Source organism: Ambystoma mexicanum, chromosome 13 (assembly GCF_040938575.1).
Source record: "Ambystoma mexicanum isolate Mex_15411 chromosome 13, UKY_AmexF1_1, whole genome shotgun sequence".
NCBI lineage: Eukaryota > Metazoa > Chordata > Amphibia > Caudata > Ambystomatidae > Ambystoma > Ambystoma mexicanum.
Window position 1 is genome coordinate 742,953,019 of NC_090938.1, and position 16,472 is coordinate 742,969,490.

Here is a 16,472-nt window from a genome sequence, read left to right on the forward strand (position 1 = left end):
CCTTGGTGCCCCATCCACACCCCTCTGCACTCGTTTAGAGGAAAGACAGGCGTTTCTCTCGTGTTTTTAATGCAAATGCTGGATATTGCTTGAGATTCCAAAAGTGAGGGATTGGATTAAAGTATGAAATAAACCCAGAGGGGCAGAGAGAGAAACATAGCAAGAAAGAAAGATTAGCTGGCAGAGAGAAACACAGCAAGAAAGAAACATGCAGAGAGAAACACAGCAAGAAAGAAAGATTAGCAGACAGAGAAATACAGCAAGAGAGAAAGACAGGCAGAGAGAAACACAGCAAGAAAGAAAGATTAGCAGACAGAGAAACACAGCAAGAGAGAAAGACAGGCAGAGAGAAACACAGCAAGAAAGAAAGACCTGCAGAGAGAAACACAGCAAGAAAGAACAATTAGCAAGCAGAGAAAGATAGCAAGAAAGAGAGACAGGCAGAGAGAAGCAGAGCAAGAAAGAGACAGGCAGAGAGAAACAAAGCAAGAAAGAGGCAGCCAGAGAGAAACACAGCAAGAAAGAGGCAGGCAGAGAGAAACACAGCAAGAAAGAAAGACAGGCAGAGGGAAGCACAGCAAGAAAGAGGCAGGCAGAGAGAAACGCAGCAAGAAAGAAAGACAGAGAGAAACGCAGCAAGAAAGAGGCAGGCAAAGAGAAACAAAGCAATAGGGCCCAGTACCGATTCTAAGGCAAGGATAGCTGCACCCACAGGGCCCTGAGGGTCCGGAGTTTGTTCTGTGACCAGGACACTTTAGTTTTGAATCGTGCCCATATACTGCACTTGTTCCACGCTATTATCCCTCTACGATATTTATTGAGCAGTGTGCTGGTGGAAACGGAGTATGGCACAAGATATCATTTGGACGTATGGGATACGAGCGTGTGCCGGTGGAAACGGAGTATGGCACGAGATATCATTGGACGTATGTGATATGAGCGTGCTGGTGGAAACGGAGTATGGTACGAGATATCATTTGGGCGTATGGGATATGAGTGTGCTGGTGGAAACGGAGTATGGTACGAGATATCATTTGGGCGTATGGGATATGAGCGTGTGCTGGTGGAAACGGAGTATGGCACGAGATATCATTTGGACGTATGGGATATGAGTGTGCTGGTGGAAACGGAGTATGGTACGAGATATCATTTGGGCGTATGGGATATGAGCGTGTGCTGGTGGAAACGGAGTATGGCACGAGATATCATTTGGACGTATGGGATACGAGCGTGTGCTGGTGGAAACGGAGTATGGCACGAGATATCATTTGGATTTATGGGATACGAGCGTGTGCTGGTGGAAACGGAGTATGGCACAAGATATCATTGGACGTATGTGATATGAGCGTGTGCTGGTGGAAACGGAGTATGGCACAAGATATTTGGATTTATCGGATACGAGCGTGTGCTGGTGGAAACGGAGTATGGCACGAGATATCATTGGACGTAGGTGATATGAGCGTGTGCTGGTGGAAACGGAGTATGGCACGAGATATCATTTGGACGTATGGGATACGAGCGTGTGCTGGTGGAAACGGAGTATGGCACGAGATGTCATTGGACGTATGTGATATGAGCGTGTGCTGGTGGAAACGGAGTATGGCACAAGATATTTGGATTTATGGGATACGAGCGTGTGCTGGTGGAAACGGAGTATGACACGAGATATCATTTGGACGTATGGGATACGAGCGTGTGCCGGTGGAAACGGAGTATGGCACGAGATATCATTTGGACGTATGGGATATGAGTGTGTGCCGGTGGAAACGGAGTAGGGCACGAGATATCATTTGGACGTATGGGATATGAGTGTGCTGGTGGAAACGGAGTATGGCACGAGATATCATTTGGGCGTATGGGATATGAGCGTGTGCTGGTGGAAACGGAGTATGGCACGAGATATCGTTTGGACGTATGGGATATGAGTGTGCTGGTGGAAACGGAGTATGGCACGAGATATCATTTGGGCGTATGGGATATGAGTGTGCTGGTGGAAACGGAGTATGGCACGAGATATCATTTGGGCGTATGGGATACGAGCGTGTGCCGGTGGAAACGGAGTATGGCACGAGATATCATTGTTTTGTGATAAATGGGAATATCATCCCAGTGAGCGATTCAGTTAAGACGCGTGGAGTCTTTTTTGATTCTCATCTTTCTTTCATATTTGAAATCCTCGTGCTCCTATCACGTGCACCTGCTGTGGCAGATTCGCCGTGACTTATCAGAGGCTAATAGGGCCCTGATTACAGCAGCCATAGTGAACACAAAGCTTGACTATTGCAACAGTCTCTTGGTGGGCACGTCTCAAGCAAATATTAAGAAGCTCCAGGTAACGCAGAATGGAGCGGTGCGTGCTGTTTGCGGCCTTGGCCACCATGCACAGTTCTCTGAATCCCGCAGGAGAATGCACTGGCTCCCAGATGAGCAGCGCATTCAGTTCAAGGGCTCTGTCCTAGTGTTTAAATGCCTGGCAGGTGAAGCCCCGCTGTACCTCTCCACTAGAGTGAAAAGAACTCCCATTAGACGGGTTCTCCATTCAAATAATAGGGTAACCTTGGATCAACCGCGTGTCATCCTAAAAAAGATCGGAGGGGCTGGATTTAATGCCTGGGCCCCCCCCACCCCTTCCCTTTGGAGCTCGCTCCCGCCAGACATTAGGGGATGCGTATCTACAATACATTTTAAAAAACGTTTGAAAACCTCTCTCTTTGACAGAAAAGCTGATTAATATGAACTTATGAGGCAGGTTTCTCCCCAAGGGCTTGTCCCTCAAATGGAGTGGCCTAGCTCACCCTTGTTCTTCTCTTTATGTGTTCATGTTTGTAAGTCCTGTGAGCGCTCTGAGGCCTTTGGGCGAGTGGCGCCATATACATTTCTTTTAGATAGATAGATATGACAACGGGTTACCCGGCATTAAAGAATTAAACTTAAATAAAATCCCAGTTGCCCCCGAAGTTAACTATGAGGCTGGATTTCCAGCCCGTTCTGAGGGGGAAAAATCTCATTGGACTTGGCTGGCAAAATTGGTGGCTCTACACGGGGGGCTAGGCCCTTAGCACATGTCCCTGACCACATGGCGAGTCTGCTCAGTTGGAACACACACGGACATCACCATTTATTGGAGGGGGGTGTTACACTTTTCCGCCGCTGGTCATGGTGGCAGCACCGGCGACTATGCGGTGCAACATTCATGAATACACCCAACATGGCCGATAATCACGAGACGTTCCTGAATAGTCACGTGACTCCATATACGGATTACATCTTTGTTGCGAATTCCTGCTCATTGATACTTGACATGAGTGTGATCTTCAGATTGGAGAGCGATCACTTTCTGCTTCTAGTGAGTCTGAACTGACATGAAGCACCTCAGACTATGTCAGCCGACAAGGAGCTTAGAGTCAATGCCGCCTTGAATCGTGTCTCATGGAACACACAAAATCTTTCTTCGATCCTGGCCCCTATGCGGTCGGCTCTGCTTGGATACAAAAAGGATTGCGAAGTAACTCCCCTCGAATGCTCTAAGACCTGCGCCATTAATGCCGTTATGGATTTTGCTGTCCTGATCCAGTCGGTTATTACTAATTTCCTCATTGAGAGGAACTCTAAGGCTCGTGTGTCTACTGCTGGGTCCCACAAACACTCGTTTGATAAGCAAACCACCATGAGGAGAAAGGAACTCTGTTCTCCTTAGAGAACTAGCTCGTAAGGAAAGACTGCTACAGAACATGCTTCACGGGTCAAAGAGGCCAATATTGTAAATGGTTGAGGCGCCGTAGATATGAACTGGAATGCCTTTGCTGGCGTTCATTGGTGGATTGTGCTATATCTAATGACACTCGCCAGTTTTGGAAGATCGTTGAGGGTGATTCCCACGTGACAGGTGATTTTGTCAGCGTTTCGGAAACAGCTTGGGTTGATTTCATTGGCAACACCTTGGGGAGAGTTGCCACAGTGGATATAGTTGGGAGTGGTGCGACGATGGACACCCTCACAATTTATCTGAGAATAAGTGGACTTACTCCAAGGGTCAGGCTGATGTTCTCAGCCTAATCGGGAGAAGTAAAACCTCCAGAGCACCCGGGCCGGATGGTATTTGTAGCACTCTGATTAAAGCCGATGCTACCCATTGGGCTAATGCCCTTCACTCGTTATTTTGCTGAATCACAGAAGCGCAATTGATTCCGCGATCCTGGCGGGACAGTACTATTGTGCCTATTTGGAAGAAGGGCAATAGGATTGATCCGAGCAATTACCGGCTGTTGGCCATGCTAGACACCCCATTAAAAAACTTCACTTGTCTCTTTATTGGAGGAATTGTGGAATTGGTTAGACAGCTTGAACCTAATACCGTTCCACCAAACTGGATTTCAAAAGGGCCTGAGAACATCCACCAATTGCCTTGCACTGTTAACGGTAATCGAACAACCCTGGAGTATTCGTCGGAGAACAGTGTATGTGGCATTTATAGACTACAGCGCTGCCTTCGACTCTGTTGATAGGCATAGGCTTTGGAATAAGCTGGCGAGTTGGAATATTCCAGCAGGTCTCCACTCTATTATAGTCGCACTTCACTATGGGACTAGAGTCAGAGTACGCCTGGACAAAGCAGGTAGGACATCGCCTTGGATTTCAACCTACCATGTTTTAAAACAAGGATGCATACTAGGACCCCTGCTCTACAATCTCTACAAGGCCGACATGGGATCGGCGCTGCATGACCCTACATCTATACCACCTAAATTGGGGAATCTTTCACTACAATGGATGGGTTATACGGGTGATATTGTCCTGCTCAACCTTACTCCTGTAGGGCTGCAGGCTGCTTTATCTAAACTTAAGGAATATTCTGACCTGAACTCCTTGTCTATTAATCCTAATAAATCTAAAATCCTAAAATCCTAAAAGCCCAGCGTTTTGAATGGTACCTTGAAGAAAAAAAACTAGAGGTATTCGACGAATATAAATATCTTGGAGTTGTGCTCGACAGGAGGTTAATCAGGGCATTCCATCTTGAGATACTTGAGGGGAAATGCGCCCAGGCCCTAGGGGGATTGTTCAAGATGGCCAGGGGTGGAGGGGGATATTCCCTCGGGATACTGGCACAATTGTATGTGGCCAGGATCCTACCCATACTCCTGTATGGCGCAGAGGTTTGGGCTTTTGGGAACATTGCGTCGCTAAGCAGATTGGAGAGTAAGCTTTTAAAGAAACTCTTTCGCCTTCCTGCGTGTGCTCCTGTAGAGCCGATTTACCTTGAACTCGAACTGGCCCCATGGGATGCGAGATTTCAGCTGTCTTGTGCCAACATCCACTGGAAACTGACTCCCTAAACTGGCAAGCTGAGATGAAAGACAGGGAGAAACAAGTAGAGATGAGAGACAGCGAGGCCGTGAGAAACAAGCAGAGATGAGAGACCGTGAGAAACAAGCAAAGATTTGTAAAATTTAAAATATAATTAATCTCCACTATTAAGAAAGTTAAACAGCCGTGGAGGAAAGACTCATGTCGTAACCTACGAAAACGTACTCCAGCGGCACTAGCTCTGCTCTTTGCTCCCTACTTAGCCAATCTCACTCAGTACAAGTCTGCAGCTGATCTGCCAGGAATATATAATAAAATGATGACTGAAGTTGTTGATAGTTTAGCCCCTCAAAAACTAAGACCAGAAAGGTCTATTCCTTCAAAAATCTGGTATTCATCAGAAATACAAAATCTGAAAATTAAGAAACACAAGAAACTGCGGAAATGGCAGAAAACACAATCTGCTGTTGACAAATCCGACTATAGCTGTGCAGCTAAAGAGCACAAAGATGCTGTCTGCACCGCAAACAAATGCTCCTATGAGAAAAGAATTAAGACCGCCGCGTCAGACACAAGAGCACTTTTTAGGATTCTAAAAGAAGTGGAAGACCCCTGACCCATCAATGTTACAGTCGTGAAAAACTCAGACTGGTGTACCCAAATTGAAAAGGCTATGGCTAGCAGGATCCTAATGATTAAAGAGAACATTGAAACCAAGCTTGCTCAATTGAATCCATCATCTGTTTCCGCTCATGTTCACCACCAATCACCCAAGATCAATCCTTTAACCTTTGTAGAAGTGACCGAAGAGGAGGTCCTGGGTATATTAAGAAGGCAAAACCCACCAGGTGTAGAGGAGACATCTGTCCGGCTAAAATGGTGAAAGCTTGTGCCCAGTTGCTTGCCCCTCTGATCACTAAATGTGTAAACGCATCATTTAAAGATATGTCAGTACCACGAGACGCCAAGCAAGCATGGATCACTCCTCTCTTGAAGAAGCCTACACTGGAACCATCTATAGCGGGCAATTATCGCCCGATTACTAACTCCCCCTTCCTTTTGAAGGTACTGGACAAAATAGCACATGGACAGATTCTGGCATTTCTGAGTGCACGTGGCATACTAGGCCATAAACAATCAGGCTTCCGGAGTGCCCATAGCACTGGGTCCACCTTGTTGGACCTTAAATCTAACATTCTTCAATTCTATGAAAATGGCAAGACATCTCTGCTGATGCTGCTCGATCTGGCAGCTGCGTTTGACCTGGTAGATCATTCCATCTTAGTCAGCAGACTGCTAGAGCGGGCCTTTTTCTCCAAGGAAGCAGTCAACTGGGCCCTATGGTTTCTGTCAGACAGGACTGCTAAGGTTTTCCATGAGGATGCTGTCAGAGGGACTGGCCCTGGAATGCGGAGTGCCACAGGGCGCGTGCCCATCTCCCACTCTCTTCAATCTATTCATGCTCACACTTTTTGATCAACTTGAAAAAGATGGTATCTGTTACGCTAACTATGCTGAGGGTACTCAGTGTCTCTTTCCACTTTCAGGTGATCACCTCACACTGAGATCATCAATGCAACATACAACCAAATTCACCTCTGGATGTTGCTTAATGGCCTAGCCCTGAACAACTCGAAAACAGAGATCATAATCTTGGGCACTGGCCCTAAGCTTCGCCATCTTGATCAAGCCTACTCTTCCTTCCAAATCGCAGACTGTCTTCTACCTACCCTTCAGAAAGTGAAAACCTTGGGTGTTACCATTAACCAAGAACTCTCAATGAGGGCATATATCAGCTGCCTGGTGTCAAACGTGACATAATACATCAAATTACTGGCACAAATCAGACCGTAATTGGATGTAACCAGCTGTGCCACTTTAGCCAGGGCTATCATCGGGAGCGCCTTGACTAGTGTGCCAGTACCTTACTGGGCGTTGGTAAAGGGGAGCTAAACAGTCTGCAAGTTGTTCAGAACAACGCAATGAGGGTTGTAGTAAGTCTGCAAGAAACGGATCATGTGTCACCAGCTAGTAGAGCGTTACACTGGCTTCTTATAGCAAAGAGAGTCATGTTTTGTACGCTTTACATCTCAAACAGATGTTTTCCATTCTCGTCCCCGTCCCTATGGAACACCCTTCCGCTCGACCGGAGGCTATGTTCTAGCTTACCAAGTTTCAAACGAAACCTAAAAACATTCCTTTTGAATGAAGATTGAACCTTTGCCTGGCTTACCCCCCTCTGGCCCTCTTTGACTCCCTGCTATTTATGTTTTGTGTCATATGTTAGTCTTAGCGCTCCTATGCCTCAGGGCTCTTGTTCCAGCACTCTAGAAATAAAATAAATAAATAAAGATGAGAGACAGGGAGAAACAAGTAGAGATGAGAGACAGAGAGGATGGGAGAAACAAGCAGAGATGAGCAACAGAGAGACCGGGAGAAACAAGCAGAGATGAGAGACAGAAAGACCGGGAGAAACAAGCAGAGGTGAGAGACTGAGATACCGGGATAAGCAAGCAGAGATGAGAGACAGGGAAAAACAAGTAGAGATGAGAGAGAGAGACCGGGAGAAACAAGCAGAGATGAAAAACAAGTAGAGATGAGAGACAGAGAGACCGGGAGAAACAAGCAGAGATGAGAGACAGACCAGGAGAAACAAGCAGAGATGAGAGACAGACCGGGAGAAACAAGTAGAGATGAGCGACAGGGGGGCGGGAGAAACAGGCAGAGATGAGAGACAGGGAGAAACAAGTAGAGATGAGAGACAGAGAGAAACAAGAAGAGATGAGAGACAGGGAGAAACAAGCGGAGATAAGAGACAGAGAGACCAGGAGAAACAAGCAGAGATGAGAGACATGGAGACCGGGAGAAACAAGCAGAGATAAGAGACAGAGAGACCAGGAGAGACAGGCAGAGATGAGAGACAGGGAGAAACAAGTAGAGATGAGAGACAGAGAAACAAGAAGAGATGAGAGACCGAGAGAAACAAGCGGAGATAAGAGACAGAGAGACCAGGAGAAACAAGCAGAGATGGGAGACAGGGAGAAATAAGCAGATATAAGAGACAGAGAGACCAGGAGAAACAAGCAGAGGTGAGAGACCGGGAGAAACAAGCAGAGATGACAGACAGAGAGACCGGAAGAAACAAGCAGAGATGAGAAAAAAGTAGAAATGAGAGACAGAGAGACTGAGAGGAACAAGCAGATGAGAGACCGGGAGAAACAAGCAGAGATGAGACAGGGAGACCGGGAGAAACAAGCAGATATGAGAGACAGTTAGACCAGGAGAAACAAGCAGAGATGAGAGCCAGGGAGAAACAAGTAGAGATGAGAGACAGGGAGAAACAAGCAGAGATAAGAGGCAGAGAGACCAGGAGAAACAAGCAGAGATGAGAGACAGGGAGAAACAAGTAGGGATGAGAGACAGAGGGACTGGGAGAAACAAGCAGAGATGAGAGACCAGTAGAAACAAGTAGAGATGAGAGACAGAGAGACCGGGAGAAACAAGCATAGATGAGAAACAGATAAATGAGAGCGAGTGATGGGAGAATATGGACATCAAGAAAAAGCAGCAAGGGAAAAGTTGGAAAGAGGGATGATAAAGAGAATGAAAGAGAGAGAGAGTAAGGAAGAAAGACAGCGGGTCATTTTGCAAAACCCTGGATGAGAAAAAGTGTAAAGACAGGCATTACACATGAAATCCTTTCTTTTTTCCAATATGTGGGATTTTCTTTTTGTTTTCAGGAGACTGGGGAACTGAACAAAATAACACTGTCCATCATATATCCTTGCTCCACCCCAAAACAGCACATGGTCTAACACCAGCACAAATTCCATGCTGGCATTAAACCAATGGATTCCTATGGACTTCGCCTGCTATTTACACCTGGTAAATGCCGGCGGATTCCACAGGAGCTCATTGTCAAGGACTCCTGCAATTGTTTAATGTGGGAGGCGACTACGCTCGGTCCTTAAGCTTGGATAACTGTGTGATCATCGACAACGAGTCAAAGGAGTGATCAATCACTAATGAACCTGCTAACAAATAAAATAAGGGTAAAAAGAGCAAAAAGAAGGCGCACAAGAAAAAGGCTCATACTAAATAGGATGATTTTAGCTGCAATCCAGCCTGAGCAACAAGCCTGGCTTGATTAATTCCAGCTGAATAGTTACTACCCTTGTGATCAGTGATCAGGGCTCATATGACACTCTACCATTAGAAGGAAATAAGACCAAAGTCTCCGCCTAACATCCTACTAAAAAACAAAACTACATCAAAAGGCTTCCAGCTGCTGAGTCCAATACTCTTTCTACTAGAGGTGTCTCCAGAAATAAAGACAACATCGGCAGGAACTCCTGTTCACCCTAAAAGCACTGGTTCATTTATACAGATTACAGAAACTATTAAGTGCCAACCATTACCAGAAGATTCCCCCACTCTGCAAGATTTGGAAAACCCTTTTCAAGAGGACAATCATGGGATAACATCTAACGCCATTGCTTCAGACACGCAACCTAAACGGCTCCACCTAATATCCGTCCATGAGGAAAATGGCGTCGTTAAATCAGTAAATGGGAAGAGGGGCCTCTACCAACCTAATTCTAATTCGGATGCTGACTGCTTGGCCCTCAAAGTAAAGAGACGTTTTTATGTTAGTCGGGACTATTATCCAAATCGAACAACCATCTTCCATTTAGTCCATGACATCATTCCTCTGCGGTGTCTACAAATGGAGGACATCGTGATTGTTGACCTCATAGAAGACGTACTATGCTAGCGCAATAGTTTATTTTCACAATCCCGCTGGACTAGATTGTGTAACGTCACATTATGCTATTTGGGAAAATTAGGTTAAAACTGTTCTATTGTTAAAGCTCCATCTAGAAAGTTTGGGCTGAATCTAGATAGGGGGGTACTGAAATCTAGTAGACCTGTTCCTTTGCTTTCAACTAGACCCCTAAATCAAAACTATCTCCCAGCTCACAAGCCAACGCTATTTCTGTCGCCATTGATGCTCTTGGGTTAAGACATGTTGGTGTTCACTCTCCCTTAGAAGAGAAAGAAGGGTTGGCTGCTACCAGCTGACAGTGGTTATCTTCAATTCTACAACCACAAAATCCACGCAGATCCTAGCCTGTCTTTTACCATTTTCTCCTGGAACACCCGAGGCTTCTCCCACTTCACTGAACATGATGGTTTATTAGAGAACATCCCCAATTTCTGTGTAGTGGCATTACAGGAAACCTGGCTCCAGGATAACTTGGAAATCGGCGGCCGCCATTCCATTCAAACTATGGCCACAAGGGGACTCAAGGGTGACCAAAAGGAGGACTGATCATTAGTGTTGATAACACTTACCAAATCACCAAGATCAGCACTTCAGGCGACTAAGTGCTTGCTGCTATTATTAATTGGGCCCCGAAGTGTGGCAATACAACTTCTCTATTAATCATCAACATTTATGATTTACTCCCGAGGCTTTATCATGCTAAACGGTCTTTGGCCAGGCGTTTCGCCGGAGTAATATACCAGAGTAACTGATAATAGTGCATCGACTATCGAGTAGGTCTTTGTAAACATCAACATGTACCCAAATATGAAGATCTTAACAAGAACAGAAAGGGACCACTTTCCCCTACTCTCCTACATACATTACACTGAGCCGGTTCATGATAGTGACCCTATCAGCAACATTACTATAAACCAAGGGCGAGTTGGAATCCAGGTAATATCAAGGCCGTTTGCTTGATAAGCGATCTTGAATTATATTCACAAGCCACTTGCAGTGCAGAGGCCATAATCAACCGCAGCATCGCTTTCCTGCGAGTTGCATTGCAGACGTGGGCCTGATTCAGAGGTGCATGTTAAAATGGAAAAGTGCTGTCACTCTAGGCCTGATTCAGAGATGCATGTTAAAATGGAAAAGTGTCGTGTCTCAGTTGAATGACACATGTTTCCATGAAGAAATGGATTCTGATGTAATCCGAGAGTGGCGGCAATATATCAAGTCTGCCACTCCTGCAAAGCCGTGATTTACAGCCTAGCCTTGCCAACCACCTCACGTGCAAGGGGCTGGCAAGGACTGTATTCTGAAGTTTAGAGCACCCTTTCTGCACCAGCCTAAAGAGGCGTTAATTAACGGCACCCTGGAGGTGTTGTTAGTAATGAAAAGAGGCAGCATTCCTAACAAAGTGTTAGCTTTTTCGTAAAAAAATTCTAGGACTGTCTGAAATAAGTTTTCTTTTCAAGCTGCCAGCGCCACATTTTCTGCGTTACAGAAAGTGCTGCCGACACTTTCTGTACTGTAGAAATATGTCTTTTCTTTTTGCATTTTGACCAGAGGTGCTCTGCACACGGTAACCCTGCAGCGCTCCATCTGCACATATTTTACATGTTTTTTCATGTCTGCTGCCCGACATCTCTCCTCCACGCTTCCTATCACCCTCAGAATGCAGGTGGGAGGATTTGGGGGGGATCTCGTATTACTGTTTCCTTTCCTATGACCGAGTGTCACTGCAGGGGACTGTGGCTGCCTCGCCTAACAGTGACTCCTGAGATCCAGGAGGCCTCATGGAGGGTTAGAGTTTGGGATTTGTAAATCACAAGTACTCACGTTCACAGGATTTCACGTATCTCCAATCTGAAAGTAAGAAGAAAATTTAGGGTTTGTGAAATCAGACAAACCAGCGAGGCATTGAAATATGTCAAATATATTTATTACCATTAATTAAACGTACCCATTTCTGCAGGAAATGTTTCTGTAGTAAAAGAAAAACAAGTGATGTATTAGATCCCAAACTTTTCTACTGTAAAACATAACCCAGCACTCCCTGCCCTTCCCCCAAGGCCTCCCCTCCAGCTCCCACCACTGCACCCCCACTCCCTGCCCTTCCCTAATGCCTCCCCTCCAGCTACCACCACTGCACCCCCACCACCTTGGGTGTCCATTGTCATGTTTTGGCTTTTCCTCCCTGGCACCCCATAGGGGAGGTCACACACCCACAGATCTCACTTTCTCAGAGCTTAACATTCTCAGCACACAGTAAAGGACCAGGGAAAAGGGCATTAAGATCACAGATAATGTAGCCTCTTTATTGGATCAGGCATATCATGCCACTAAATCTGATAAAAAGGATCTCCTATTTTGAACCCAATACTGGCTCAGTGTCCTTGCAAGCAATACTTTGGGGGGATTTAAAAGTGACCCCCGAGGTATTGCATTACCCCCTACCTGTGCATCTCTCAAATCCGAACGATTGCAATTGACTGCATTGGGAGAGTAACTTCATGCATTGGAACAAACATACCCTATTACCCCAACACCACAAGATCTAAAGGCGTTGCCAAGTTTCAGGCTCAAGCCGACCGTGAGGCTAAATTATTATCTGAGCCGGTCCAAATCCAGAAGTCTGGGAAGTCGATATGCCCGAGACAATGTTGGCCAGACTGTTGTGTCGCGAGTACGGTCAGACCTGTATTCAAACTATTCAGAGGCCAAGGGGTCCCTGATGCACCGCTCTTAGGATATCATTCATGTCTTTATTGGCCTTTTGGGGTTCTCTCTACTCTACTATAACCAGGAAACATGGTCTACTGAGGTGATAAAGATACGATATTCAGAATCAGCCCTATGGAAAGATTCTCAGAGGCCACCCTATTCTGGTGAACCGGACGACACTATTGTCTAGCCAAACTCTATCAAGGTAGTGCGACTGGGCAGTAAGGCTTAGACTTGGGAGAGTGTGGGTGGTGATGGGTTCAATTAAGCACAGAATGTATACAAATGCACTACTATTTATTAGGCCTTGAACCAACTCTTATCAATGAAAATCACAGGGAAGCAAAACTACTAACCGTACACTATCAACATATGTACATCCGTCATTACGACCTCCAACACATGGTATAGGGCGACAACAGCCCTTGCAGCCACGACTGCAGAACCGCTCAGTTTCCACTGCAGGAAGGGAAGGGTCCAAGCCACACATATTCTACCGGATCTGTCTTTTCACCACAATACTTCTGACCGAAATAAAATCTCTTTATTTTTGCAACACATTTTTTTAATGAAAGAAGTCTTTTGGCATGTCTCCTTTTAATATCAACAACCGTTTGGTTTATTTTTTCTGCATTATAATTTATTTTAAAGTTGTATTCCTCCCTTCTCTAAAGTAAAATGGTAAAAGACTGGTTAGCCTTTTATTGTCCCCTTCTAACTTCTCCCGCTCCCCTTCTTTAATGATTTGTGCCAGTCCTTCCATTTATCCTTTTTTAGGAGTTATTTTGACTAACTAAATTGAATATTTATAATTTAATTTTCCAATTCATCTTTTTTCACACCACTACATATTTTGGTAGATTTGATGAGTTTTATGTAATGAGTTTTATGTACAAGTCAACGAGTGCATTATCACTGAAATGTATATGCATTTAGTTTTTTCATCCAGTCATGGATGACCGGTTCATTTCTTATAATCGACTCCACAAAAAACATGGTTTTTGCTTGTCGGGAACCCCACCAATCAAATACTCATCCAATCAAACACTCATCCAATCATGGTTCATCCAATCAAACACTCATTCAATCATGGCTAGCTAACATGGACCTCGAAGAGTTAATGCCGAAGCTATCGCCAAGTGACAAAAATGCCCAGACGGCTTGGTAGCTACTAGCAGGACTGCACACAATCAAATCTTTCTAGCCAGCCTCGGGATTCAGGGTTGCAGTAGTCCTCAGTTCTAGGCCACCTGGAAGTGGAAACCTACTCCTCTCTGACCTCCCCCCTCAACCCTCGCACCACACGAATCATCGGCATCAAACAGTTTGACTGCATTCCCCCAACCTTTCTAACAGCCCAAATAATCTTTAAAATAGCCTTTATTACATACAAGGCTGTGGTAACCCAGCCACACATGTGCCTAGCAAAGGAACTGGTCAAATTAGGAAGCCAGAGCAATTCCAGATGCCACACCCTGGCAAGACTGGAAATAAATAAATGCCCAAAAGCAAATGGACAGGAAGAGAAAGATCTCCCATTATGCGCCAGCACTGTGGCACACGATCCTAACCGCGCAGCACCATTATGCCTGCAGTTTACGAAAAAACAGAAGACCTTGCTATATAAGGAATTTCTCTAAAAACTCAGTGCACCAAGTAATAGCATTCAGGGTATGCAGCTCTTGGCACCTGGACTCAACCATTGTGACGCTCCCCATTGCTTGCTATCTACCTGTGCGCTATACAAGTACAAGAATACCGACATATTTGTTTTTCATTTAGCTGTGCATATTTACATGCATTTCAATTAAATAAGTGCGTTGAGATGGTTGGAAAAGCCTTCCCGATCAACATCACCTCTTGGGTGGGCCTGGACTCATATCTACCTTTTAATTCCGTGAGCTTTTCCTGCAGGTGGGCATGTCGCGTGGTGCTCTGCAGCATCGTCTCCATTCCAGCGGCATCTTCCTGGGGCTTCAGAGCCTTCACTTCACTGCACCTGAGAATTATAGAAAGATGCTGTATATAACCCTCAGCCTCCAGTGACAAGTGAGAGTAAGGGGGTCTAAACGCTGAGATAAGGGGGGGGGGAAGAGACGCCATCCCTAAAGATGGGAAAGGAAGGCTCTGAATCAACAGGCGCGGAAGGGAGGGGAGGCACATCCCCCATAAAACAGAGGGGTAGACAGCACCACACGTGTGATAAATGAGAAACAAGAGACCGGCAGGGGAGTGAGGAAGGGCAAAGGAGCCACTACTGGGAGGCACATTCTGAATGAGAGACCCCCGGAGAGCAGAGTGTGGTCTGGGGAATCTCTACATTCTGAATGAGAGACCCCCGAGGAGGAGAGGGTGGGCTGGGGTATATCTACACTCTGAATGAGAGACCTCTGGAGAGGAGAGGGTGGGCTTAGGAATCTCGACATTCTGATACATTTTGGTATGAGAGACCACTGGGGAGGAGAGGGTGGGCTCGGGAATTTCTACATTCTAAATGAGAGATCCCCGGGGAGGAGAAGGTGGGCTCAGGAATCTCGACATTCTGATACATTTTGAATGAGAGACCCCCAGGGAGGAGAGGGTGGGCTCGGGAATCTCTATATTCAGATACATTTTGAATGAGAGACCCCCGGGGAGGACAGGGTGCGCTCGGGAATCTCTACATTCGGATACATTTTGAATGAGAGACCCCCGGGGAGGGCAGGGTAGGATCGGACTCTCTACATTCTGCCGGCCTGGCAAGAAATAGCGACTATTTTGTGTAATGGTGACTCACGTAGCATTTGGGCCATCTTGGGTGAAGCAAAGGGATGCATTAAACAATCTATGATTAACCCCATTAATGAGCATGAGTGGGTGGTGTTCCTGGCTCAGCGTAATTCCTTCCCCCGAGGCCATTGCCTTCTCAGATAGAGTTTAAACCGTCTGGTTTGGTATTTAAGATTATCGAGGAGGACATATATATGAAAATTAAGCGTTTAAAATCTTCTCGGGCTCCTGGACCCAATGGCTTGATGGCATAATCCCCATTTTTGGTCCTCCCTACTTGAAATATTATTTGATAAGGTCCTCGCTGAAGGCACAATTCCGATCTCATGGCAAACTGCAATTCTTGTTCCAATACTAAAAAAAGTCTCTCCCCTGGACCCTGTTAACTACCGACTGCTATCTATGTTGGACTCTACTGGGAAGCTTTTTGCTTCATTCCTTCTTAAGGAATTACAAAAGTGGGTAGAACATGGTAGTATTTTGGATAGATACCAGTGTGGATTCATTGGTTAAGCAAGCACAAGGCCCAAATAATCCCCCTTTATATGCTGTTTTTTATCGACTTTAAAGCAGCTTTCAATACAGTCAGGAGGGATTTGCTCTGGCGCAAATTAGATTTATTAGGCTGCCCATCGGGGATACTCTATTACCTAGTTACTACACAGTAACAACACGGTGTGTCTGAGACTGGATAGTGGTGGGGCTATGACCAGGCCCGTTATTCAAATCTGTGTGGTTAAGCCCGGCGTTGTGTGATGGCTCCTCTATTATATAATCTCTATGTCTCAGACCTTCCCCTGTTTTTGTCCCAGACAAGAGGCTGTCCCCCTAAAATAGATGACACGCATTGCACGGTACTGGATTATGCAGACGATCTGGTGCTCCTGGATCACACTTTCAG

General features: G+C 45.7%; 1 protein-coding gene across 1 annotated transcript in view; it reads right to left on the reverse strand.

The window, feature by feature from the left end:
• The window catches only part of LOC138521880 (E3 ubiquitin-protein ligase TRIM39-like), a 164,650-nt gene that overhangs the window by 81,496 nt on the left and 66,682 nt on the right, over nt 1-16,472 (reverse strand). The window contains exons 5-7 of the mRNA XM_069635042.1: nt 14,689-14,801; nt 12,042-12,062; nt 11,918-11,944 (exon numbers count right to left, since the gene is read on the reverse strand). Coding sequence (XP_069491143.1) covers nt 11,918-11,944; nt 12,042-12,062; nt 14,689-14,801 — 161 coding nt within the window. The remainder of the gene's footprint in view (nt 1-11,917; nt 11,945-12,041; nt 12,063-14,688; nt 14,802-16,472) is intronic.